At 61.9% G+C, this 25,173-nt stretch overlaps 3 protein-coding genes across 3 annotated transcripts; 1 reads left to right on the top strand and 2 right to left on the bottom strand.

Annotated features, from left to right (window-relative positions):
- Positions 1-2,081: 2,081 nt before the first annotated feature.
- Positions 2,082-12,456, bottom strand: ZBTB17 (zinc finger and BTB domain containing 17). The gene is made up of 17 exons (XM_075721647.1): positions 12,388-12,456; positions 10,920-11,018; positions 10,325-10,442; positions 7,834-8,040; positions 7,475-7,663; positions 7,039-7,203; positions 6,782-6,910; positions 6,107-6,345; positions 5,875-6,017; positions 5,133-5,433; positions 4,940-5,027; positions 3,909-4,025; positions 3,681-3,801; positions 3,469-3,599; positions 3,168-3,383; positions 2,519-2,608; positions 2,082-2,412 (listed from the first exon to the last, which is right to left on the bottom strand). Exons 2-17 carry the CDS (start codon positions 10,923-10,925, stop codon positions 2,126-2,128), a joined length of 2,547 nt encoding a protein of 848 aa, XP_075577762.1. The 5' UTR covers positions 10,926-11,018; positions 12,388-12,456; the 3' UTR covers positions 2,082-2,125.
- Positions 12,457-14,539: 2,083 nt separating this feature from the next.
- HSPB7 (heat shock protein family B (small) member 7) lies at positions 14,540-15,644 on the bottom strand. The gene is made up of 3 exons (XM_075721620.1): positions 15,518-15,644; positions 15,141-15,274; positions 14,540-14,725 (listed from the first exon to the last, which is right to left on the bottom strand). The coding sequence occupies exons 1-3, from the start codon at positions 15,642-15,644 to the stop codon at positions 14,540-14,542; spliced, it is 447 nt and encodes a 148-aa protein (XP_075577735.1).
- A 566-nt stretch (positions 15,645-16,210) lies between these two features.
- LOC142594980 (chloride channel protein ClC-Kb-like) lies at positions 16,211-22,947 on the top strand. Its single transcript, XM_075721720.1, has 19 exons — positions 16,211-16,310; positions 16,407-16,535; positions 16,650-16,778; positions 16,883-17,022; positions 17,115-17,192; positions 17,289-17,367; positions 17,443-17,568; positions 17,694-17,778; positions 18,335-18,436; positions 19,171-19,255; positions 19,329-19,505; positions 19,610-19,679; positions 21,330-21,440; positions 21,524-21,737; positions 21,831-21,964; positions 22,047-22,138; positions 22,228-22,311; positions 22,448-22,534; positions 22,906-22,947. The coding sequence occupies exons 1-19, from the start codon at positions 16,211-16,213 to the stop codon at positions 22,945-22,947; spliced, it is 2,064 nt and encodes a 687-aa protein (XP_075577835.1).
- The last annotated feature ends 2,226 nt before the right edge of the window (positions 22,948-25,173 follow it).

The raw sequence follows: 25,173 nt of genomic DNA on the forward strand, positions 1-25,173 counted from the left end.
CTGGATCTGCCACCCTCTCTCTACCAGCTGGACATAAAATGTCCCTCTGTCTACTGGCTGGACACACAATGTCCATGTGTCTGGACATACAAGTGTCCATCTGTCCGGCTGGACGTACAGCCGTCCATGTGTCTGGACATAGAGTGTCCATCTGTCTGGCTGGACGTACAACGTCCATGTGTCTGAACATACAAGTGTCCATGTGTCCAGCTGGACGTACAGCCGTCCATGTGTCTGGATGGCTGCAACACCCTCTGTACAGCCAGGTGGACCAGCAAGTGTCCATACGTCTGTCCAGACATGCAGCTGTCTGTGAGTCCAGCTGGATGTCTACTTGTCCGTGTGTCTGGCTGGATCTGCCACCCTCTCTCTACCAGCTGGACATAAAATGTCCCTCTGTCTACTGGCTGGACACACAATGTCCATGTGTCTGGACATACAAGTGTCCATCTGTCCGGCTGGACGTACAGCCGTCCATGTGTCTGGACATAGAGTGTCCATCTGTCTGGCTGGACGTACAACGTCCATGTGTCTGAACATACAAGTGTCCATGTGTCCAGCTGGACGTACAGCCGTCCATGTGTCTGGATGGCTGCAACACCCTCTGTACAGCCAGGTGGACCTGCAAGTGTCCATACGTCTGTCCAGACATGCAGCTGTCTGTGAGTCCAGCTGGATGTCTACTTGTCCGTGTGTCTGGCTGGATCTGCCACCCTCTCTCTACCAGCTGGACATAAAATGTCCCTCTGTCTACTGGCTGGACACACAATGTCCATGTGTCTGGACATACAAGTGTCCATCTGTCCGGCTGGACGTACAGCCGTCCATGTGTCTGGACATAGAGTGTCCATCTGTCTGGCTGGACGTACAACGTCCATGTGTCTGAACATACAAGTGTCCATGTGTCCAGCTGGACGTACAGCCGTCCATGTGTCTGGATGGCTGCAACACCCTCTGTACAGCCAGGTGGACCTGCAAGTGTCCATACGTCTGTCCAGACATGCAGCTGTCTGTGAGTCCAGCTGGATGTCTACTCATCCATGTGTCCAGCTGGATCTGCCACCGTCTGTATGTCCGGCTGGGCATACAGCTGTCCGTGTGTCTGGCTGACGCTGCAACCATCCATGCATCCATCCCTGCACTCACCTGTCTGTCCGGCTGAACGTGCCCCTGTCCGTTTGTCTTGATGGATGTCCAACTGTCCGTGTGTCCGGCGGGGCAGACAACTGCAGCGCTGCCCCCCCAGTGCCCCGGGTGAGGACAGACAGATGGACACAAGGACGGTTGTGGGTACAGCTGGACCTTTAACTGTCCGCGCGTCTGTCTGTGCGTGCACTGTCTGCACATCCACATGGATGTGCAACTGTCCGTCTGTCCATGCATCCATCCCCAGCCTGGGATGCTGGGGGCTGCGAGGGCTGGGCTGCACTGCAGTCACACGTCCAGCCGGACATGTGCACATCCAGCCAGACAGGTGTATGGATGCCCACAGGGATGGTTGGACATGCAGACGGACACACGGACATTTGCACATTACAGCCGGACAGACAGACGAGTGCAGGGACGGTTGCAGCATCATCTAGACAGACGGACAGCTGTAAGTCCAGACACACGGTGGCAGATCCAGCTGGACACGTGGATGCATAGACGTCCAGCTGGACTCACAGACAGCTGCACATGTGGACAGACGGACAGTTGTACGCACCACTGGACACACAGATGGCTGCACGTCCAGCCGGACACATGGACACTTGTGCATCTGTACAGGCAGACCCAGGACAGGCACCGCCTCCACCCCCCGCCATAATTCCCTAAACTTGGGCTTTTTGCCCCAGAGGCCCCGCTCCGAAAACCACCACAGTCCCACCCCCGCCGTGGGCAGGATCAGACCCTTTGGGCCCCGCAGCATCCATCCGTCTGTCCGTGCCCCCTCTGTGTGTCCGTCCCCCTCCCCGGGGCACTGGTGTGGGGTGGGTCCCGGTTCCTGACTCATTTTTGGGGACCCCTCCTTCCCCCCGCAGCAGCCGTTAGAAAATATTGCCATTTATTCCATCTCTCTCCTTCCAGAAATACACTTTGTACACGGTTGCCCAGCAGCTGTCTTTTAAATAAAGGCGAGGGGGAGTCACTCGGGGGGCGGCTGCCCCTCCCCGGCCGTGGGCGCGGGGCCCAGGGGCGCGGCGGGGGGGTCGGGGGCTCCGTCGCGGGTTCGGAAGAGCAGTTCTCCGGCGGGAATGACTTGCTCCGTTTGCCAAGCGGCGGCCGTTCCGTATTGCTGGTAAAAGTCCGTGTCGGCCTGGAACATGACGAGGGCTTGGGCCGTGTGGATGCGGACGTGCTGCGCCAGGCTGCTGGCATCCAGGAATTTTTCCCCGCAGGAATCGCAGGCGTAGAGGATCTGGGTGTTGGGGTCTGCGGGGGCGGGGGGGAAACAAAAAAAAAAAGGGGGAGATGCTGGGGTAGGGGGGTGGCGGGGCAGGAGCTGCTCCCCTCCCCGCCTTCCCCGTCCCCATCTCACCTGCTTCTTGCACTTGCTTCACCGCCTTGGTGATCTCGGCCTTCAGCGCTTCCGTCTCGTCCGCCGTCACCGCCGCCGCGACGGGGACGACTGCGGGGGGAGAGGAAGGGGAGCCGATGGCGTGGGGGGCGCGAGGAGGGGCCGGGGGGGCAGATCCCGGCTGGAGCATGACGCGGGATTGTGCCCGTCGCCGTGTTTAGGAGGGGGCTGCAGCCGGGCCGAGACGTTTCCCAGCCTCAGGCCATGGCAATGGGTGCTGCGCCCCGTGGATAAACCCCCAAGCTCCTTTGGCTGCACCCATGGATAATCCTCGATTTTGGAATGGCTCTGGGACACCTGAGCTGCACCCCATGGATAATCCTCGATTTTGGAATGGCTCTGGGACCCCCAAGCTGCACCCATGGATAATCCTTGCTTTTGGGACAGCTCTGGGACACCTGAGCTGCACCCTGCAGATAATCCTCAATTCTGGAATGGCTCTGGGACCCCCAAGCTGCACCCATGGATAATCCTCGCTTTTGGGACAGCTCTGGGACCCCCAAGCTGCACCTCGTTGATAAGCCTTGCTTTTGGGACGGCTCTAGGACCCCCGAGCTGCACCCATGGATAAACCTCGCTTTTGGGACGGCTCGGGGACCCCTGGGCTCACCCGTGAGCTGTGTGACAGCGGTGGCGGCCAGCGCCTCGGTGGCCAGCGTCACCATATCATCAGAAGCCACCGTGACGATGTTGACCTCGTCACCTTCCTCCGGCTCGAGGATTTTGATGCCCGCCTTGCCTTGGTGCACCGTCTTCACGTGGGAGCGCAGGTTGTCCACCCGGTTGAAGCCCCGGCCGCACTTGTCGCACAGGAACGGCTTCTCCCCTGCAGGGACGAGGTGAGGAATTTGAGGGGTTGGTTGAAGATTTTGGGGGTGATTAAAGGTTTGCGGAGCGCTGGCGGTACGCACCGGTGTGGATGATGATGTGTTTGGAGAGATCGCCCACATTGACGAAGGCTTTGTTGCAGACGGTGCATTTGTGAGGCCGGATGTTATCGTGGTGGCGGATGTGGTTGGCCAGTTGGCTCGACTGCACGAACCTGGGAGGGGGAAACGCACGGCGATCACCGCGACTCCCGTCCCCAGCGATGGCACCCGAAATTCGCGGGGCGGACCCTCACCTCTTGCCGCAGCGTTCGCAGACGTAGGGCTTCTCCCCCGTGTGCTGGCGCACGTGGGCGATGAGGGAGCTCGCTTGGGTGAAGGCTTTCCCGCAGATCAAGCACTGGCACGGCTTCTCTCCTGGGGGAGACAAGGGAAAAACGGGATGGGGGGGTCAACATGAGCACGAGGCTGCCCCAAAATCCCTTGGGGAAAGGGCAGGGGGGGCGGCAGAGCCGCGTCCCTACCAGTGTGGATGCGGACGTGCCGCTGCAGCGCCCCGGGGTCGGCAAATTGGCGCTGGCAGTGGACGCAGACGTAGGGTTTCTCCCCGCTGTGGATCCGGAGGTGCCGTTTCAGGTTGCCTGAGAGCAGACGAGGCTGAGCCAGGGGGCATGAGGACACCGGGCACCCTCCCTCCCTCCTTCCCAGCGCCCCGGGAGCTCTGTCGGGAAAGCCCATCGCTATTTACGGAGCGGGGACCAGGCAGGAGTGCCGCACCGCCGAGCCCCAGAGCTGAGGATCTGGGGACAGCCAGAACAAGCATCCCATTTTTGAGGGGACAGAGAGGCTCCATCAAGCTCGTCCGGGCCCCTCCGGCTCTGCAGAGGTTTGGGGATATGGGAGGAGACGCCTCCATCCTCCATGGAGAGGTTTAGATTGGATATTAGGAAAAATTTCTTCATGGAAGGAGTGGTCAAGCACTGGAACAGGCTGCCCAGAGAGGTGGGGGAGTCCCCATCCCTGGAGGGGTTCAAAAAACAGGCAGACGTGGCACTTTGGGACATGGTTTAGTGGGCATGGGGGTGTTGGGTTGACGGTTGGGCTGATGATCTTAGAGATCCTTTCCAACCTTAATGATTCCTAGTTTTACTGTCATTAAAAATAATCCAGCCACCAAGCCAGGAAACATGAAACTGCTACTCTCCCCTGAATTGGTTTAGTGGTGGACTTGGTAGTGTTGGGTTAATGGTTGGACTGGGTGATCTTAAAGGACTTTTCCAACCTAAACGATTCCATGATTCTATGATCCCCAAAAGCTGGATCAAGGGCTCCTTCCAGGAGCACCCCCAGGCTGCAATCCCATGGGGGACACCAGCCCGGCCCCGCAACGGGGGAGAAATTTATGCACCACAACCATGGCACTGGAGCAAGAGGTTTAAACCCTCCCGTGCCCAGGATGAAATCCTCCCTCCGGCTCCGATCCCCCCCCAGAGCTGCCCCTGGGCCAGCCACAGCCCCGTCACCCGGACCTCACCACCCCCCAACCCCGTGCTACCCGAAGTGGTGAACTGTTTGCCGCACTCCCGACACTTGAGGGGCCCATCTGCGATGTGAATCTTCAAGTGAGCCTTCAAATTCCCCACCTGCGGACAGACAGAGGGATGCAGAAACCCCCCCACATCACCCCCACCTCCCTCTGAAGGGACCCGAACCCCCGTGGGTCCGGCTTTTCCTCCCCCCAAATTCACCTGGTTGAATTTCTTATCGCAGTGGGGACACTTGTGCTCCTTGTCAGTGTCGTGGGTCTCCAGGTGCCGCATTTTAGAGGTGGGGTCGGAGAAGGAGCGCCCGCAGTAGTCGCACTGGTACGGTTTCTCCCCGCTGTGGACCAGCTGGTGCCGTTTGAGGTTGCCGGAGGTGGTGAAGAGCTTGCCGCAGTCGTCGCAGCGGTATTTGGCCTCCCCCGTGTGCCGTTTCTTGTGGAGGTTCAGCAGGCTGATGAGGCGGTAGCTCTTCCCGCACTCCTCGCAGCCGTAGGGCTTCAACGGGCTGTGGAGGAGATGGGGCCGTCACGCCACGGGGGAAGAACAGGCGCGCCGAGCTCTCACCACCCCGATCCGAGCTCCACCACCCCAGCCAAACCCGTCTGGATCACACAGGATATCTTGAAGCAATGCAAAAGGGAAGGACAGGGGCAGAAGGATGAAATCACCTCCCGGACCACCCCACCACACTGATGGATTTCACAAGGATTTGATTTTTTGCAGCAAAAGCCGCCATTTTTCAGGCGCTGCTGGCGTCTTTTTGCGGCTGCGCCGGCCAAACGAGCTGCTGGGAGTCGCCAACCCCTCCAGACAGCTGCGAGAAGCAGAGCAGTGTTGGCTCAAACCCTCGCGCCCTCAGCCAGCCGCTGGCACCGTCACAATCATCACGAGCCTTCCTCCACCCAGCTCAGCCCGGGACACCTCTCGGTCCCCGGCGCTGCCGTACCTGTGCGTCTTCTCGTGGGCTTTGCAAGCAGCCGGGTCGGAGAAGGCTTTGTTGCACTCCCTGCAGGAGAAGGGTTTCTCGCCAGTGTGGATACGGATGTGCCGCTTGAAGTTCCCGGTGTGGGTGAACTCCTTCCCGCAGTCCTAGGGATGGAGAGAGACAGGCGCAGGGGCGGCTGGTGACAGCCGGCGTCCCTGAGGGACAGGAGACCCCGCTCGGGCTCCGGCCTCACCTCGCACTTGTGCGTGACGGAGCCGTAGGCTTTCGACTCGGTCCTGTCGCTGTAAGTACCCGAACGCAGCAGACGGGTTTCACCCGAGTTCTCCTGCCCGGAGTCGGTGCTTCCCGATTCGTTATCTTCGGCGTTTTCTCCGTTTTCTAACCGGGGCTGCTCCTCCTCGGGGATTTTTGCCTCCTCTTCGTCCTCTGCCAGCATCTCCCCCTCTTCCTCCTTCCCTTCCAGCTCCGTCTCTGCCGGCATTTAGAAAACGGGGATGCTAGGAATCGTGAGCAGCAGCAGAGACACAAAATCCAGCTGTATTTCCTAGCTCTTTAAGGAAACAGGGATTAAACCTGCCCGACCGCACTCAGGGAAATCCTGCTACTCCATCATACCACACAGGTGCTGAGACCTCTGCCTGGAGCCAGTTTGGATTTGCAGGTTATTAGGCCTAAAATCCAAAAGCCTGCGCGGACGGAGGAGCATTTCCCAACCTCTCCTAGCTCTGCCCCACAGCCAACCGCTCCTGTGGGCTCTGCGACTTGCAGGAGACAGCGTTTGCACAGCAAAACTCACGCTGAGAAAATTAATTGCATGGAAAACGAGGGTTCGACCCTTGTTTCAGCCCCGCCGAAGGGAACGGGCAGACAGCAAAGTCCCCGCCACCGCCCTCGCTCACGAACACACCTCCCGTTTCGGCACCCGGAGAGACGCTGCCCTTCGCCGCGGGGCTGCTGCTGCTGACCACACTCTCCGCCGGCTGCGGGTGGCTGGGAAATTCGGTGTTGGGGCCCTCTTGGATGGCAACATCCGTCCCTGTGAGCAACGGAGCACGTCGGGCACGGTCGAGGAGACATCAGGCTCCCTGAAGCAGAGCCTGGCAGCACGACAGGGTGTATTGGGGGAGTGGCGGGGATTTTGGGTGTCATCCCTTGGTGGCTCACCTTCTTGGCCACCCAGCTGCTCCGTCTGCGCCTCGGGCTGTGCTGCTGCGGCCGCGGGCGTCTCTTCCTTCCCCTCTGGGTCAGGAGGAAGTGGTTTTATTTTGTCCAGATCACCCAGTGCTTCTGCAGTCGAACTCTTGTCCTCGCCAGCCGCCTTGTCGGCCCCTGCGAGGGAAGAGGCAAAGCGCTCCAGCTTTCGCTGCCCGCGCAGGGGCACACCGACGGCTGCTAGAAGGATTCCCAAATCCCATAAAGATCCAAGGAAGCATCAGTTCTTCAACTGCCGCTGCCTCACAAGGGGATCAAACCCCATCCAGACGCCCTTGCGCGCCAGATGTACCCCGGGCCGTGGGTTCAGATGGTGGCCAGAGCGCGTGGCCGCTTCCCGGGGCAATTCCACTCTCCCCGGATGAGGGAAAGCGAGGAGGCTACGTACCGACCTCGCTGGGGGGCTGCTGGCTCTTGGCAGGGCTTTCTGCCGGCACGGCGAGGGACTTGAGAGCGTTGCAAGCGCTAACGATCTCCTGCATTTGGAGGAAACCTGCCACGGCCAGCACGTCTTCCACGTTGTCGGGGTTTAGGCTTAGCTTAGCCGTGTACATGAACTCCAAAACCTGGCCCAGGCCTGCAAGGGAGGCGAGATGCAACCAGAAATAAGCTCTCGCCTCTTGGCTGTGCAATTTCGAAAAGCCCAAAGTGCGTGAAATAAGAGGCTGAAGAGCCTCCCTCAAACCCTGGGCACCAAACCGCTTCGTTTAAGCGGCTCAGAGGGATATCGGATAACCCTCTGCCTACCTGCCGCGTTGCTGATGTCGAGGTGCACCACGTCCTTCTGGTCGACGAAGAGCATCCTGAAATACTCGCTGCAGGCCGCCAGCACAGCTTTGTGGGCCTTGAAGTCGATGCCGTCCACCACGAAGGTGCAGTCGCACAGCAAACCCAGCTGCCGCTGCTGGTTCAGCTGTTCCAGGACTTGCTTGCTGTGCTGGGGGAAATCCATGGCTGCGGGGGGGGGAAAAAAAAAAAAATCAAACCAAACCCCGGGAGGGGGATAAGACGGGTGCCGAAACCCCGACGCCACATCGGAAAGGGCCACGAAACAGGACAGATCACAAAGCCACGGATCAACCACCACCTGACCACTCTATCAGTTAAAAAACGTGGCCCAGAAAGCCTAATTTCAGCTCCTCGCTACAGCCGCCTGCCTCCCCCACCAAATACAACCCCAAAACCTCTCCCAGAACAGGCACAACACCAGTGCGGGGTTGCAGAGCGAGTTGATTGAACAGTCCATATGTTTTTTTGCCATCCTAACAGCATTTAAAATACGTTTATTGCTCTTCAACTGGCCCAAGCTGTGCTCAGGAACGCTTTTGCCTCTGCAAACGCGCCCCTTCAGCGAGCAGGCAGGGCCACCGCTCCCGCCGAGGGTGCAGCGTGGAAAGCATTCACCAAAATCTTCAAACTCCTGCTCATTTTAGGTGCTTGCATCACGATACAGGGGAATTTTAATTTTTTTCTTGTGTGTTTGGAGGGAGCTCTCCCTGTTCGAAGCACAACTTTGGCTGAGGAACGCTGCAAACTCCTGGAAACACCGCGAAAGCCCATTTTTCAACGAGGTCCTCGTTGGTAAAGGTTGAGGGGCACCGTGAGCTTCATCTGCTGCCACACATTGGGTTTTCTGCACCTGCAGGGCGCAGGGTAGAGAACGAAGGGTTTTCACTCAGCTTCGTTTTCAGAAAATGATTCCTCCACGGGCTGAAGGGATTGTTTCATCGCTTGCTGGGCAAGAGATGAGCAAGCAGGGAGGAGGAAGCAAACGGGGACTGATCTGCAGTTATTCGCTCAACCTGCCAGGCCAGGAAGCCCCTAAAACTCCGGCTGCTGGAAGCAGCAAGGTTACAGCCAGGGAAAGTCTCAGTTTTGATGCTAAGCTGATGCTCAGCAGCTCTCCGAAGGTTTCCAGCCCACAGCAGTTGCTTTTCCACTCGACCAGCTCTTAAAAACAGCACGGGGAGCCTCAGGTCGCGGAAAAGTGACAGGTTCGGATCCACAAAACCAGGTCGCTTCCAGGCAGCCGCGAGCATGTCCCTTCCTCCAGATCCCTTCGAGCGTGCACAAGCGCGCAGCAGGCGAGCGCGGCGGGCAGAGGGAGCCTCCTCCTGTCTGCAGTGGGTGCTAGCAACGCGCTTGCTGGAAGATCCTCTGCCCAAGGACTGATTCGGCTTCCAAAATCATTCCTGGCAGGGATGAGAAGCCCGAACATCTCTGACAGCGTCGGATCACGCACGGAGAAAGTTTTGCTCCCAAAAGACGCTGTTTGTCTTTGCAATTAATAACCCGCCGCAACTTTCCCCAGCTCTCCAAAACATGGGGTACTTTTTAACCAAACACCTACAGCCTGTCCCAAAATACATCCCTCGAGAGCCAGAAAAACCAGTATTAGTATCAAAATCTGTCTAAACCTCTGCATACGTATGACCCTGCAAGGTTTGCAAAGGAAGCGCTAGAAAAAAAAGGGGAGGATTTTCCCAGCAGGACAAACAATGCTGCCTTCTGTGCTCGGAAAGCTCTGTGCAGCAGGACCTGAGAAATCACGACGGTCTGCTGCACTAAAAGGCTATTTTTGGTAATTTGTAGGAGGCACTTTGCATCTGAACGATGATTTTTATCACTCCCCGATTGGACCTGCCTCAGCTTCGCACCTGAGCTTTGCGAAGCAAGCAAAATCCCGGGAAACTCAGCTCCTCCCAAAAAACTTCATCTTTGCTGTGGTTTCCTCCGCAACGTCACATTACAGCTTCGTCGGAGCACGTGAGTGCAGCGGGGCAGAGGTTGGGACGAGCTGCGTGTCACCTTCATGCCCAAACCCAGCACCCAATGTCCCCCAGCAGCTGAGATCACCTTGGTACACTAAAATCCCTGACTCCAAGCCTTAAAAATCCCAAATATCTGGATCAAAAAAACCCCACGGTGCACCCAAAACACCACTCTGGTTCTTTGCCACCGCTCAGGCAGGGGCAGTTTGCGGCTCCGGTGCCGAGATCCGTCTCCTTCCCCAACCAAATGGGATCTGCTGAAATGGGGATGGATCCGGGGATGGATCCAGGGAGGGCAAACGCCAAATGAGGCATTGCTGGTCCATCTAACAGCTAAATAACTTAGCTCCCGTTAGCGCAAACCCATCGCTGTCAACTGTTTAAGGCAGCAGCGCTGTCTGAGGACGCGTGTCACAAGCTCCTCGCCTGAAAAACAAAGCCAAGCCAGGATCGGTGCCCGACCTCACCCCTGCGCTGCGAGGAGCGGAGGTATCCGGCGGACAGAGGCTGCGGGCGAGACGGTTGCTGCTCTCCTCCAGAGTTTTCCCCCTTCCCGGTGCTCAAGTCAGTCTCTACACAGCCATCCTGGGAGAAACGGGATGAAAAGCTCTGTTTCAAAACCCAAACTTCATATCTCGAAGGCACCGAGGTCCAACATCACTGGCCCAGGACCAGGCACCCCCCGGTTTCACCTTGTCGGAGGCACACGAACGCCGTTTCCCCTCCCAACCTCTCCTTGACACGGCTGTCGAGTCTCTCATTACCCGATTAATCACAGAAAAGCTTCGTTATGAGAACGCCCACGCCTGCCGCACACGCTGGCAGAGATAAATACAGCAGTGACAGTCCCAGGGAGCTTCCCACATGAGCTCCGTTAAGCTCTCTCGCTTATTAACGACACTAACCTCTCCCCGTACCTGCCACCCGAGCGTCTACCTATTAAAAAAAACCCCAAAGCCTCGATAAATTAGACAAAAATAGTGGTTTAAACATTGCCTTTCAACGCTGTCACCATCCAGCCTGAGAAGATACAAAGGAAGAGGGGGTTTTCTTTCTGCCTACCGTCATCTCCCTTCTTGTGTGTCAGCTCGGGGAACAAAGCAGCCCTAATCCTTTCAGTGTCTGCGAAGAGGAGTCTGTCCTCATTTCCAGTAACTGATTCTGCAACATTTTCAGTTAAAAAAAACAAAGTTAAGAGCTGATCTGACCGGAGCATTCAAGGTACAGATGTGCCAATAATATCAATTATGAAATAGAGAAGGGCTCTGGAGTTTGCGGTCGGCAGCAAAACCGGAAGGCGAGCTGGCATTGAGCTGTAAAGGGGGGAAAAAAATAATCACAAGCGATGACAGCAGGGAAAAACCATGGAGAAAAGGAACTAAAAGGAGAAAAGGCATGAGGAGAGAGATGAGCAGAGACACTCTGGGCCCCCCCGGCGAACAGACACCCCGCAGACCCCTCGGTTATTTAGTTTTGGGGCCCATGGATACGCTCGTGCAGCTCCTGAGGTGGCTGCGCAGGCAGGGCTGCCCGCAGGTAACCGGAGCCCGGGGCTGCGGCAGGCAGGGAGCCAGCGGGGCTGCCGACACATCGCCGGGCCCGAAAACCGGATCTGCAGCGCCTGGATGATGAGCTACGAAACCTTCGTCTTCTTGCAAAAGATCCCTGCCTTTGGAACGCCGTCCCCTCTCTGAAATTTCTGCCCAAGCTTCCGACGCAGAAACGCGATGAAGGAAACGCGGCTTGTCCATGTAATGCATCCCCCGCGCCCAAAAAGCAATGCCCGCAGAGGGCACGTACGGCCGGTACGGGCTGTCGTCACGCCAAAAAAGACGCCAGAAGATGAGAAAAAAACCCCTTTTTTCCTTGAGCTGCTGCATGACGCTTTGAAGTTTCCTCCACTCTTCTGCCAGCGCCATCCTTGACGCGCAGACAGACAGACAGCTAGCTCACGCGGCGGCAGGGCCCTCGTCCCGCGCAGCGTTGGCTGTCGGGGCTGCGTCTCAGCGAGGGGTCCCGGGGGGACGGTGGCTGCCCCACACGTGTGGGGGGACACACACGCAGGGCTTTTGCTCCTGACCTTGCCCCGAACTGCCCCACGGCCCCGTGGGGGGATACACGGCTCCCACGGCACGGACACCGTGCTCGGGGCGGGCTGCGGGGACCCCAGCAGCCGCCGGCACCCCTGTTCCCCTCACGAAATGGGCACAGGCCGGGCCTGAGCGGGGTCACACGGGGTGGCGCGGTGCAAATCCAGGGGAGGGGGGGGCGGAAGAGCTGCCACAGCCCCCCGCGGGGGGGTGAGGGGATGGGGGGACCCCCACGCAGCCTCCCCCCAGAAAACCGGGGAGCGCACACCGCACCGTCCCCCCCAAACGCCTCCTTTTTAGGGGGGGACCCCCCAGGCAGCGAGCTGGGCCGCAGCCCCCTTCCCCTCACAGCCGCCGTATCCCCCCAGGGCCCCTTCCCCAGACCCTCCAGCCGCCTCCCCGGGCTCCCCGCGGCCCCCCCCGGCTCTCCCCGCCGCTACCTGCCGTGCCGGGCCCGGCGGGGCCCTCACATCGCCGCCCGCCGCGCTCACCGTGACACGGACCAGACAAAGGGCGCCGCCATCTTGGCGCCGGGCGGAAGCGGCGTCGCTCCCCCCCTCCGCCCACTGACGGCGGCGCCGCGCATGCGCCGCCCGGCGAGGGGCGGGGACTACGCATGCGTGGATGGGGGCGGTGAGGCCGATCACGTGGGGTCTTCCCTTTCCCTCCTCCCTCCACGGGGCGCCGCCATGACAGTGCGGGGATGGCGGGGAGCTGCGAGGGGCCGCTGGGCCCCGGGGCTGCCCCTGCGGCTCCGTGAGGGGCAGAGGGCCCTGTTCCGCCATACTGTGCACCCGTGAGGGCTCTCCTTTCCCCTCCAAGGCTGCCCACACCCCCGGGCGTGCCAGCAGGCCGAGGCGTCGAGCAGCCGCCATGATGGCGGCTGGGTGTCTCCACAAGGAATAGGCTCAGCGTTGTGGTCCCGGGAGCTCAGCGCTGGCCAAAAGTTGTAGATTTTGCTTGAAGTGGGGCCTCTGCATGGGCAAATCCCCTCAGGCGGGTGTGCAGGGCCCGGCAGCACGAGGAGCCCTGCGTGGCTTTGAAGGCAGCCATTTAGTGGTGCCCGCTGCGAGGTACCGGTGAGTTTGGGCAGGTGCAGGCAGCCCCAAAAGCATAATATTCCTATTCCTATCAACCTCTTTCCCCCTAAGGCTGGATTTCCCGGCCTGCCTGCCAAAAATGAACCTGTAGCGGGGTCAAGCTGCTGCGGCGCTGGGGCTCTGAGCTCTCCCTTCGCCCACTCCCCGGCTCGGGAATCTCCCCCATGCAAAACCAGCCAGCTTTGGGGAGAAAAAGGGGTCTTTTTTTAATTCCTCTTTTTGCTGGAGCTTTGTGGGTGAGGGGCACCCCCCAGCCTGTCACCACTAGATGGCAATCTGTGACCGCGGCGGGTGGCTCCGTGGGTGCTGGGGTGCCCCGGGCACCCAGGGGTGGCATTTTGGGGCAGAGCAGACACATCCCATCACAGAGCATCAATGACAGGGCATCGCCGCTGCTCCTTGTCTCCACGGCTAAGCTGTACCGGGGGCTTTTATACCCATTAAAACCTTTTTAAATAACTTTTTAATTTCCTTGCAGCGTCCTGCGGCGGGGAGTCCGCCGACTGACCGGCAATGCCGGTAGACAAACCACCCGAGATGATGGAAGAGCCGCGCGTGTTTGTGTGCGTCCCTGACGCTGCAGGTGTGTTAATGCAAGTCATGAGTCGTTAGGGGACAAGCGGGGACGAGCTGACCTCAGAGCTGGAGCAGCAAGACGAGCCGGGCGGCCTTTGGTAGCTATAAACAGCCGCTCGCCCTGCACAGCCTCCTCGCTGTTGTTTGTATACACGGGGAGATGGAGCCCGGCCCTCGGGGGGGCATTTTTGGGCCCACAAAAAGAAGCTTCTGGGTTTGGCAGCCAGGCTGGGACCATCGTCGCGGCTCACGCTGCTGCCCAGGGCTTCCCCAAGGGCGATGGGTGCGGGTGGGCGAGGGGAGGAGGAGGATTTGGTGACCTTCCAGGTGGGCCGGCGGCCGAACAGCTGAGGGAATGGCTCAGAAATAGAGCGGCGGGGAAGAAATGAGTCACCCCGGGCTGGAAATAAACGGGGCCACGAGCACGGAGGGGAGCCGGGGCGGCTCCTCGCCCGCGTTTTTGTCAGGAAGGAGGAATCGCTCATGGTACCCCTTTACTGCGACACTGCTTGGGGCTGAACCCGCAGCCCTTTTGGGGGAAAAGCATCAAGGAAACATTAAAAAACTGAGGAGGCAGCAGTGAGGTGTTCTCAATAATTTATCACAAGCTGTATATACAGAGATGAGCTCTGGCGGAGGGTTGGGGAAGGGAACCTTGCTCCTCGCTCCCAGCGGGGCTCTTGGCACGCCGGATCTTCCCCACCAGCCCTCGCTGGCTAAAAGCTGCCGGAGCCAGGACTCCCCTCCGGAGTTTCTCCAGTGGGTGCCGGGATGCGTCTCTCCATGCCGGCCCCTCGACATGGGTCTGACCCTGCGGGGGAGCGTTCCCGTCCCCTACCCCACGTCCCACCTCCTTTCCAAATTACCCAAATAATTAACGAGGACGGGGAAGGGGAGAAAAGGGACCCCCGACCCCTCAGATCTTGATCTCAGTCCGGAAGGTTTGCTGGACGTGGTCGGTGTGCTTGGCGGGCTGTCGCTGAGCCCGGATGGTCAATGTGCCGTCGTCCCCCAGCGAGGACGACACCGATGTGGGGTCCACGTCTTCGGGCAGCTGGCATTTGTGGGTGAAGGTGTTCATGACGGTGCCGTCTGCGGCCAGCTGGGGGAAAAAATAAAAGGGTGAAAATGGGCGATTTTGGGGTGCAGGTGGGACACAGGCTCGTTGTTCCTTGCCCTTGGGTGAGGCTGGCGGTTGCGCCTTGTGTGTGGTGTTAATATTTATCTTCCCGAGGGAATGGGCAGGATGCAGGTGGCAGCTGCGGGGGACAAAGGTGCTTTTTTCGCTTCCCACCCCCCCGGGAGAGGGGTGATTACAGGGTGCGAGTTTGTTGGGTCTCGTGGGCTTTGCTCCTGTGAAATACGGGGCAAAAAGACAAGGAAATGGTGAATTAAACCCCATCGCGGTTATGGCTGGGGCTGTTAGGAAGTCGGGTGGGAGTTGGGGGGTCCCTCGGTTGAGGATTTTGGGGTCCCCCACACTTTGGGGGCGAGCGGGGAAGGGAGGGAGCGCCCACCTTCTCGGCGTGCACCTCGATCTGGTTGTTGGAGGTGGTGACGATGATGTCCTCGGGGGCGAAGTCGCTGACATCCACCGTGAACTGATAGGTGTTGCCCAAGGTCTTCACCGTGCCGGTGTTGCCGGGCCGAGCTGCCGGAGAGGGGCGGGTCACAGCCACGGTTCGGTTGGGGTCCCCCCCAAACGCCTCTCGGGGTCACAGCCACATTTTGGCGGGGGTACCCCCCTAAACGCCTCTCCCACGGCTCCGACTCTTGCCCAAACTCCCCGGGACAGGGATGTGCCGGCGTGGGGGGAGAAGAGGCATCACCGACACGCCCTTTGCTACCTCTCCCAGCCCTAAAAGTGGGGTGCTCCCCCCAAAAAAAAACTCACCTGGGAACCCCAAGGTCTCGCCGCGGGGCCGGCCGAAGCTCCCAAAAAGCTCCATGGTGCCGGCGGGCGACGCTGACCGGTGAAAACTGCACTCCGATCGGAAAGCAGCCGAGGATTTCACGTTCATCCACCGCGTCCCCCCCCAACCTCTGACCCCCAGCTCCCGCCGGGGAGGAAGAGCGAAGCCCCCTTCCTCGTCCTCCTCCCGACGGAGGCGAAGCGGGACCGGTTATTTCGGGGGGGGCGGCTTGACGAGCTTTTTAAAGCCTCGTTAAGGCTCCCGGCCGCCTGCCAGACCTCTCGTAAAACAGGCTAAATTTAGGTCTTGCGCCTGAGACGGTGGAAATTTTTCCCCTCTCTGTCCCCCCCCCCGCCTCCTCCAATGCCGTGGAATGTGATGCTGGTGTTCCTGCCTGTTATTAAGGAATAATAATGATAATTAATTAAAATACTTATTAAATACTCCCCTCTCTGGGTTGTATTTGAGGATTGGGAGCTTGGAGGTGGCAGGGAAGGGGGGGGAAACCCGGCTCGCTCCGGCCCGAGCGGGTCTGTCGGCTTCGTCAAGGTCGTTTTTAATGAGCTCGTTTGCAAACTCAGTCTGGCGGCGGAGGCCAAGGTGGGAGGACCGGCAAGGGGGTGCTGAAAAGAAAGGGGGGGGGGTGTCTTTTGTCCCCCCAAAAGGTCCCTGGCATGGAGCACCCTGTCCCCGGGGAGCTGCGGGAGGAGGAGAGGGTGCTGGTGTCGGAGCAGAGCTGGAGACCCTGCCCCAAAGCCCGGAGGAGGCTTCGAGGTGAGACCCCCACCCAAAGCGGGGGGACCTTGGGGGCGTGGGGGGGTATTTTCGCGGGTGTCATCACCCCGTTACCCACCCCCCTTCTCCCCGCAGGGTGCCTGGAGTGGGTGAAGCGGCAGCTTTTCCGCGTCGGGGAGGATTGGTATTTCCTCTTCGTCCTGGGGATCCTCATGGCCACCATCAGCTTCGTGATGGACCTCCTCGTCTCCAGGCTCTACGAGGGTAAAGGAGGGGCTCCAGTGGGGGGCTTCACCCGGTATTTGGGGGTTCACCAAGGATTGGGGGGGGTCTTGGGGAAGGCGGGGGGCATCTCCCCTCCCGATCCTTCTTCTCCAGCCCACCGGTGGCTTTACCAAGAGGTCGGTGACGTCTTGGTGCTCAAGTACCTCTCGTGGACCATGTACCCCACGGCGCTGGCAGCCTTCTCCACCGGCTTCTCCCAAAGCATCACCCCGCACTCGGGAGGTGAGTCGGCTGCACCCTGACCTCCCCAGCTCCCCAAAACTCCCCCCCACCCTGCCACGGTAACGGGGGGACCCTTAAAATTTGGGCGCTCCCCACTCCTCCAGGCTCCGGCATCCCAGAGCTGAAGACCATCCTGACCGGCGTGGTGCTGGAGGACTACCTGGCCATCCAAAATTTTGGAGCCAAGGCGGTGGGGTTGACCTGCACCCTGGCATGCGGCAGCACCGTTTTCCTCGGCAAAGTGGTGAGGGATCCTCTCCCCACCCTGGCTCCCAGCGGTTTTGGTTGGCGCTGGGGGGGACGCTCAGCGCCGTGTCCCCCACCATTGGCACCCAGGGGCCCTTCGTCCACCTCTCCACCATGGCCGCGGTGTACCTGGGGAAGATGCGGACCTTGGTCACGAGGGAGTACGAGGTGGGGAATTTCCCCCCCAAAATTAGGGGGGGGGATTTTATTTTAACCCCCTCTCCAAAAAAATTGGGTTATGGCTAATGCCCCCCCTCCCCGCAGAACAAATTCAAGCAGAATGAGATGCTGGTGGCAGCACAAGCCGTCGGGGTGGCCACGGTTTTCGGGGCGCCCATCAGCGGTGAGGACCCCCCACCACGTCCCACCCTGGGGACCCCCCCTAAAGACACCCCCCTACACCCCCCAATTTTTCCAGGGGTGCTGTTCAGCATCGAGGTGATGGCCTCCCACTTCGCCGTGCGGGATTACTGGCGGGGCTTCTTCGCCGCGACCTGCGGCGCGTTCATGTTTCGCCTCCTCGCTGTCTTCAACAGCGACCAAGGCAAGGCAGGGTGGGCAGGGTGCAGCCCCCCCCTTCCCCCTTCCCCCCCGGGGTGTGGGTGTGTGTAACATTTTTTGGGTGCCCCCAAAACCACGCACTCATTCCTCTACCCCCCCCCTCCACAGAAACCATCGCTGCTGTTTTTAAGAGTGACCTCAAGATTGATTTCCCCTTCGACCTCCTGGAGACCTTCTTCTTTGTGATTTTGGGGTAAGGAGGGTCCTGCCCGTACCCCTGCCCGTACCCCTGCCCGTACCCCTGCCTGTACCCTTTCCCGCACCCCTGCCCGCACCCCTGCCCGCACCCTTGCCTGTACGCTGCCCGCACCCCTGCCCGCACCCCTGCCCGTACCCCTGCCCGCACCCTGCCCGTACCCTTGCCTGTACGCTGCCCGCACCCCTGCCCGCACCCCTGCCCGCACCCCTGCCCGCACCCTTGCCTGTACGCTGCCCGCACCCCTGCCTGCACCCCTGCCTGTACCCCTGCCCGCACCCTGCCCGTACCCTGCCCGTACCTTGCCCGCACCCCTGCCCGCACCCCTGCCCACGCCCCTGCCTGTACCTTGCCCGTACCCTTGCCCGTACCCTTGCCCGCACCCCTGCCTGTACCTTGCCCGTACCCTTGCCCGTACCCTTGCCCGTACCCTTGCCCGCACCCCTGCCTGTACCTTGCCCGTACCCCTGCCCGTACCCCTGCCCGTACCCTGCCCATACCCCTGCCCGTACCCTGCCCGTACCCTGCCTGTACCCTGCCCTCTCCTCCGCAGGGCTGTCTGTGGGCTCCTGGGCTGCGCCTACCTCTTCTGCCAGCGCTGGCTGCTGGCCACCGTCAAGGAGACCCGGCTCACGGCCAAGCTGCTGGCCACCGAGTCCGTACCGGGCGTCTGTCTGTCTGCGCCCTGCACCCTGCGTGTCTGTGCCGTGCAGCCTGAGTGTCCATGTGTCCATCCCACACAGCCTGCCTGTCCCTGCCGTGCACCCTGCGCGTCCCTGCGTCCTCCACCCATGCACCCTGCGCACCCTCCACCCCGTGCACCCCGTGCGTCCATGTGTCCACCCCGTGCACCCTGTGTATCAACCCCATGCACCCTGCGTGTCCGTGCGTCCATGCCATGCACCCTGTGCATGCACCCTGTGTGTGTGTCCATGCGTCCACCCCATGCACCCTGGCTGTCTGTGTGTCTGCCCCATGCACCCTGTGCATCAACCCCATGCACCTTGCGTGTCCGTGTGTCCGTGCTGTGCACCATGTGCATGTCCGTGCATCCACCCGTGCACCCTGCGCACCCACCCCCTGCACCCTGGGTGTCCGCGTGTCCACCCCATGGATCCTGCGCATCCGTATGTCCACTCCATGCACCCTGCACATCCATCCCATGCACCCTGGGCGTCCGTGTGTCTGCCCCGTGCTCCCTGGGCATCCAACCCCTGCACCTTGGCTGTCCGTGTGTCCACCCCACGCACCCTGCACGTCCCCCCCATGCACCCTGGGCGTCCGTGTGTCTGCCCCACGCACCCTGGGCATCCCCTGTGTCCACCCCACGCACCCCGTCTGTCCGTCTGTCTGTCCCCGCGCCCCCAGCCCTGCCTCTGCCCCCTGCAGCAAGCCTGTCTACACGGTGCTGGTGGTGCTGCTCCTCGCCTCCGTCACCTTCCCACCCGGGCTGGGGCAGCTGATGGCCTCCAGGGTGAGTTTGGGGGGGGCGCGGGGGTCCCCAGGCCACCCCAAGGCGTGCTCAGGGTGTCTGTCCGTCCGTCCAGCTCACCATGAAGGAGTACCTCACCTCCCTTTTTGACAACCGCACTTGGGGCGCGCTGGTCCCCAATGCCTCCTTGGTGGCTGGCGGCCCTGGCGTGGACGCCGGGGGGCTCTGGCAGGAGTGGTGCCACCCCGCCGTCACCATCTTCGGCACCTTGGCCTTCTTCCTCCTGATGAAGGTAGCCACGGCCCCCCGGGCCCTGTGCCCCCCCCCAGGAGATGGTGTCCCCATGGGGATGACCCCCCCCGGCTTTCGGCTGGGCCTCTGCCTCCCCCCCCCCAGTTTTGGATGCTGATCCTGGCCACCACCCTGCCCTTGCCCGCTGGCTACTTCATGCCCATCTTCATCTACGGTGAGTCTGGGCGTCCACTGGCCGGGGACGGGGGGATGCCCAGCCCTGGGGGGGGACACCCAGCCCTGGGGACAGCCAGCCCTGGGGGGGACACGGGGTGGGAGCAGCCAGCCTTGGGGGGGGGCAGCTAGTTCTGGGGGGACACAGGGGGGACAGCCAGCCCTGGGGGGCATACAGGGGGGACAGCCAGCCCTGGGGACACACACGGGGGGGGGGGGGCAGCCAGCCTTGGGGGGGACATGGGGTGGGGGCAGCCAGCCTTGGGGGGGACAGCTAGTTCTGGGGGGGCATACAGGGGGGACAGCCAGCCCTGGGGACACACACGGGGGGGGGCAGCCAGCCTTGGGGGGGACATGGGGTGGGGGCAGCCAGCCTTGGGGGGGACAGCTAGTTCTGGGGGGACACAGGGGGGACAGCCAGCCCTGGGGGGGACACGGGGGGGGCAGCCAGCCCTGGGGACACACACGGGGGGGGGGGCAGCCAGCCCTGGGGGGGATACGGGGTGGGGGCAGCCAGCCTTGGGGGGGGACAGCTAGTTCTGGGGGGACACAGGGGTACAGCCAGCCCTGGGGGGGACACAGGAGGGGGCAGCCAGCCCTGGGGGGGACAGCTAGTTCTGGGGGGACACGGGGGGGGGGGCAGCCAGCCCTGGGGGGACACACGGGGGGGGGCAGCCAGTCCTGGGGGGGACACCCAGCTCTGGGGGGGAACACAGAGGGGACAGCCAGGTCTGGGAGGACAGCTAGTCCTGGGGAAGGGGGCACAGGGGGGACAGCTAGCCCTGGGGGGGGCATACAGGGGGGGGACAGGGGGGACAGCCAGCCTTGGGGGGACACAGGTGGGGCACCCAGCCCTTGGAGTGGGGGGACAAGGGTTGCATCCAGCCCTTTGGGGTGGGGGGAATCCAGCCCTTGGAGGGGGGGAATCCAGCCCTTGGGGGCGGGGTCCAGACCTGGGGGGGGATCCAGCCCTGGGGGGGGGTACAGGGATTGCATCCAGCCCTGAGGGGGGGATCCAGCCCTGGGGAGGGGGGGATCCAGCCCTGGGGGGGGGATCCAGGGGTTGCATCCAGCCTTTGGGGGATGGGATCCAGCCCTGGGGGGGGGGGGGGATCCAGCCCTGGGGGGGGATCCAGCCCTGGGAGGGGTACAGGGATTGTATCCAGCCCTGGGGGGGGGGGAGGGATCCAGCCCTGGGGGTGGGATCCAGCCTTGGCGGGGGGGATCCAGCCCTGGGGGGGGTACAGGGATTGCATCCAGTCCTGGGGGGGGGATCCAGCCCTTGGAGGGGGGGAATCCAGCCCTTGGGGGCGGGGTCCAGACCTGGGGGGGATCCAGCCCTGGGGGGGGTACAGGGATTGCATCCAGCCCTGGGGGGGGGATCCAGCACTGGGGAGGGGGGGATCCAGTACTGGGGTGGGGGCATGTGGGGGTTGTATCCAGCCCTGGGGGGGGTACAGGGATTGCATCCAGCCCTGGGGGTGGGATCCAGCCTTGGGGGGGGGATCCAGCCCTGGGGGCGGGTACAGGGATTGCATCCAGCCCCATGGGGGCTGCAGGAGGGTGGGCGCCTTCAGCTGCACCATTTTTGGGGCGGGGGGGGGCTGCTGGTGTCTCCCCACCTTCCCCCCCTCTCCCCCCATCATTTTAGGAGCCGCCATCGGGCGCTTGCTGGGGGAGACGGTGGCCCTGCTCTTCCCCCGTGGCCTCCGTTCGGAGGGGGACCCGCGCCCCGTCATCCCCGGTGGCTACGCCCTGGCCGGTGAGTGGGACACCCATGGGTGGGGGGGGACACCCCCCCACCCCCCCATACACCCACACCCCCTCCCCGCTTCTCCACGCCAGGCGCAGCCGCTTTTTCGGGCTCAGTGACTCATGCCATCTCCACGGCTTTGCTGGTGTGCGAGGTCACCGGTCACCTGGGCCACGTCCTCCCCGTTGTCCTGGCCGTGCTGGTGGCCAACGCCATCACCCAAAAGCATCAACCGTCCTTCTACGACGGCACCATCATCGTCAAGAAGCTGCCCTACCTGCCCCCCATCCGCAGCCGGCACATGGCGTAAGGCACCCCCCCCCCCCTTCCCAAACGCCCATATTTTGGGGTGATTTGCTGCGAAACGATGGGAATTTGGGCGTTTTTATGGCTCACCAGGTCCTACCAAGTGGTGGTGGAGGAGTTCATGGAGCGCCGGGTGGTGGCTTTGACCAAGGCTGGTGGCTTCGAGGAGGTGCTGGTGGCCTTGGATGCCTCCGCCGATGCCGAATACCCCGTGGTGGAGAGCGCAGGTGGGGTGTGGGGTGTTGGGGGTGTTGGGGTGGTCACCGCACCAGCGGGGGGGACGTCACCGGGCTTGTCCCCGTCCCTCAGGGTCACCCACGCTGGTGGGCACCATCAGCAGAGCCCGGCTGGTCGCCTTCCTCCAGAGCCACCAGCATCCCCAGGCACCCCCGGGGGACAAGGTAAATGGGGGGGGGGGGGGGTGAACACCCCGCCGCACCTCAAAAAAGCTGTTTTTCCACCCAAAAATTAACACATCACCTTCCCCAAGCTGGCCACCACGGGGACGCTTGGGGACAACTGCGCCATTGAGCCCATCATGCTCCAGCTCTCGCCGTGGACCTCCCTGCACCAGGTTTGGGTGGGGGGGACACACATTGTGATGGGGCCGGGAGCCACCAAACCCCCCCCCAAAGCTCTGTGTCACGGCAAGGGGACGTGGCGGGGGTGGCTTTGTCCCCACGTGTCCCCCCCGTTGTCACCCCCCCAAGGCCCATCACCTCTTCGAGCTGCTGAAGCTGCAGCGCATCTTCGTCACCCGCTTCGGGGAGCTGGTGGGAGCTGTCAGCCGGGTGGAGGTGAGGGGGGGGATAAAGGGGTGGCAAGGGGGGGGGACAGGACCCCAACCCACCTCCTCTGTCCCCTTGCAGCTGCGGGGGGTGACAGCGGGGGGACAGGACCCCAACCCACCTCCTCTGTCCCCTTGCAGCTGCGGGGGGTGACAAGGTGGGGGGACAGGACCCCAACCCACCTCCTCTGTCCCCTTGCAGCTGCGGGGGGTGACAGCGGGGGGACAGGACCCCAACCCACCTCCTCTGTCCCCTTGCAGCTGCGGGGGGTGACAGCGGGGGGACAGGACCCCAACCCACCTCCTCTGTCCCCTTGCAGCTGCGGGGGGTGACAAGGTGGGGGGACAGGACCCCAACCCACCTCCTCTGTCCCCTTGCAGCTGCGGAGAGCGATCGAGGAGCTCGCCAACCCCAAGTGTTGATATTTGGGGACCGCAAGGTCCCCCTCCCCAGGGATGTCACCCATGGAAAGTGGGGGTCCTGACCCCCCCCCCCCGGGTGATGTGGGTGTCCCCCCACCCCCGGGGGAACCCCGGTGTCTGGGCCGGTTCTCGGCAGAGTGCACATTAAATACATCAAGCTGTCAATGCTTCCTCCTCCTCCTCCTCCTCCAGCCCCATGGGGCTCATTTTGGGGGCTGTCACCCCCCCCATACCCCACAGCAGCGCTCAACCCGCTCCCCCCCCAAAAAAAAATCACCCCCAAAATTGCACCCAGCCCCAGGACACACACTGAAGTGTCCCAATCTCAGCGACCTGCCTCCCCAGGGACCCCCCCCCCCCTTAATAATTATTGATGCATAATTAGCCTTAATTATTGCAATTAATAAGGGTGGTGGGTGTTTTGTGACCCCAAAATCCTGGAGGAAATGGGGGGCTGACCCCCCCCCCCCCCAGCTCTTTGGGCCTCCCCAAACTGGGGCGCAGTGTTTTTTTGGGGGGGCGGAGGGCGCGGCAGGTGCTAACGAAATTGTAATTAAGCCCGCCGGGGTAATTAAGCCCGGTGGGGCAGGTTGGGTGAGGCGGGCATGCCCGGGCCAAGCCGGAGGAGAGGTGAAGCGGGGTCAGCGCCGGGGAGACACCCCAAAAGCGGGGCGGGTGATGGGAGAGGCGCTGGGATGGGTGCTGGGATGGGTGCTGGGAGCAGGGATGGGCTGCAGCACCCGTGTGCCCCACGGAGGGTGCTCGGTGGGGTGAGGGGAGCGTGGGGAGGGGGACCAGAGCACCCACGGAGGGTGCTTGGGTGCTCAGTGGGGACCGCAGCACCCGTGTCACCCATGGAAGGTACTCAGTGGGGTGATAGGGTTGTAGGGAGGGGGCCCATGGCACCCACGGAGGGTGCTCAATGAGGTGGTGGGGGGGGGGGGGGGTCCTCGTAGGGTGATGGGACCACAGCACCCACGTCACTTGGGTGATGCTCAGTGGGGTGTGGGGACCGCAGCACCCATATCGCCCATGGAGGGTGCTCGGTGGGGCGATGGGAGCATGGGGAGGGGGCCGCAGCACCCGTGGAGGGTGCTCAGCAAGGTGGGGGTCCTCATAGGGTGAGGGGACCACAGCACCCACGTCACTTGGGTGATGCTCAGTGGGGTGTGGGGACTGCAGCACCCATATCACCCATGGAAGGTGCTCGGTGGGGCGATGGGACCATGGGGAGGGGGCTGCAGCACCCACGGAGGGTGCTCAGCGAGGTGGGGGTCCTCGTAGGGTGAGGGGACCACAGCACCCACGTCACTTGGGAAGGATGATGAGTGGGGTGTGGGGACCGCAGCACCCGTATCGCCCACGGCGGGTGCTCGGTGGGGCGATGGGAGCACAGCACCCACATTGCCCACGGAGGGTTCTCCATGGCATGGGGACCGTAGCACCCATGGGCGATGCCCCCACCCCTGGCCATCACCCCACCCCGCTCCCGCAGGGATTAGGGCAGGAGTTTCCCCAAAACCCAGCCAGGCGCCGGGGTGGCACCCCAAAGGCCCCGCTCACCCCGTGCCTCAGTTTCCCCATCGCCCTGCCCCAGCCCTGTGTAAGCAAACAGAGATAAGGTGCTGGCGGGTGCCGCCACACACCCAAATCCGGTGTTCCCCCCCCTCCCCGCACCCGCCCCGGCTCCTTCCTGGGTGCTGCCGGACTTTGAACCGGGACCGGCGGTGGGGCTGAGACCGGCAAACTCGTGACACGCATGGGGCATCCACAGGCGCAAACACCTGGAAATTGGGTGAAACCCACCCAAACGGCGCCTGCTGCAGCAAGAGGCTGCCCCCCCCGAACCATCCCCTGCTTTTTTATGGTTTTTTGGGGGAGAAAAAAAAAACCCAAACCTTTTTCCGGCTTTTTTTCCACCCGGTTATTTGCAGGCACCGGGCAGCCGGCCCCGCTGCCGCCACGGCTGGGGTTTGGCTGTGGGGGAGCGGCGGGCGATAAAAAAGCCAAATTCCTCGTGGGTTTTGCTGAGGAAAAGAGGCCCCGGATGGGAAATGCTCCTCGAGCTGCGTGAAACCCCTTTAACCACCCCCCCCCCCAAAAAAAAACCCCAAAAACCTTAAGAACACCCCCTTAAACCCCCCACTTAAAACTCCCCCTTAAAAAAAAAAAAAAACATCCTTAAAATACACTTAAACTGCCTTAACAACCCCCTTAAAAACCCAT

The sequence above is a fragment of the Pelecanus crispus genome, chromosome 15, assembly GCF_030463565.1.
Source record: "Pelecanus crispus isolate bPelCri1 chromosome 15, bPelCri1.pri, whole genome shotgun sequence".
NCBI lineage: Eukaryota > Metazoa > Chordata > Aves > Pelecaniformes > Pelecanidae > Pelecanus > Pelecanus crispus.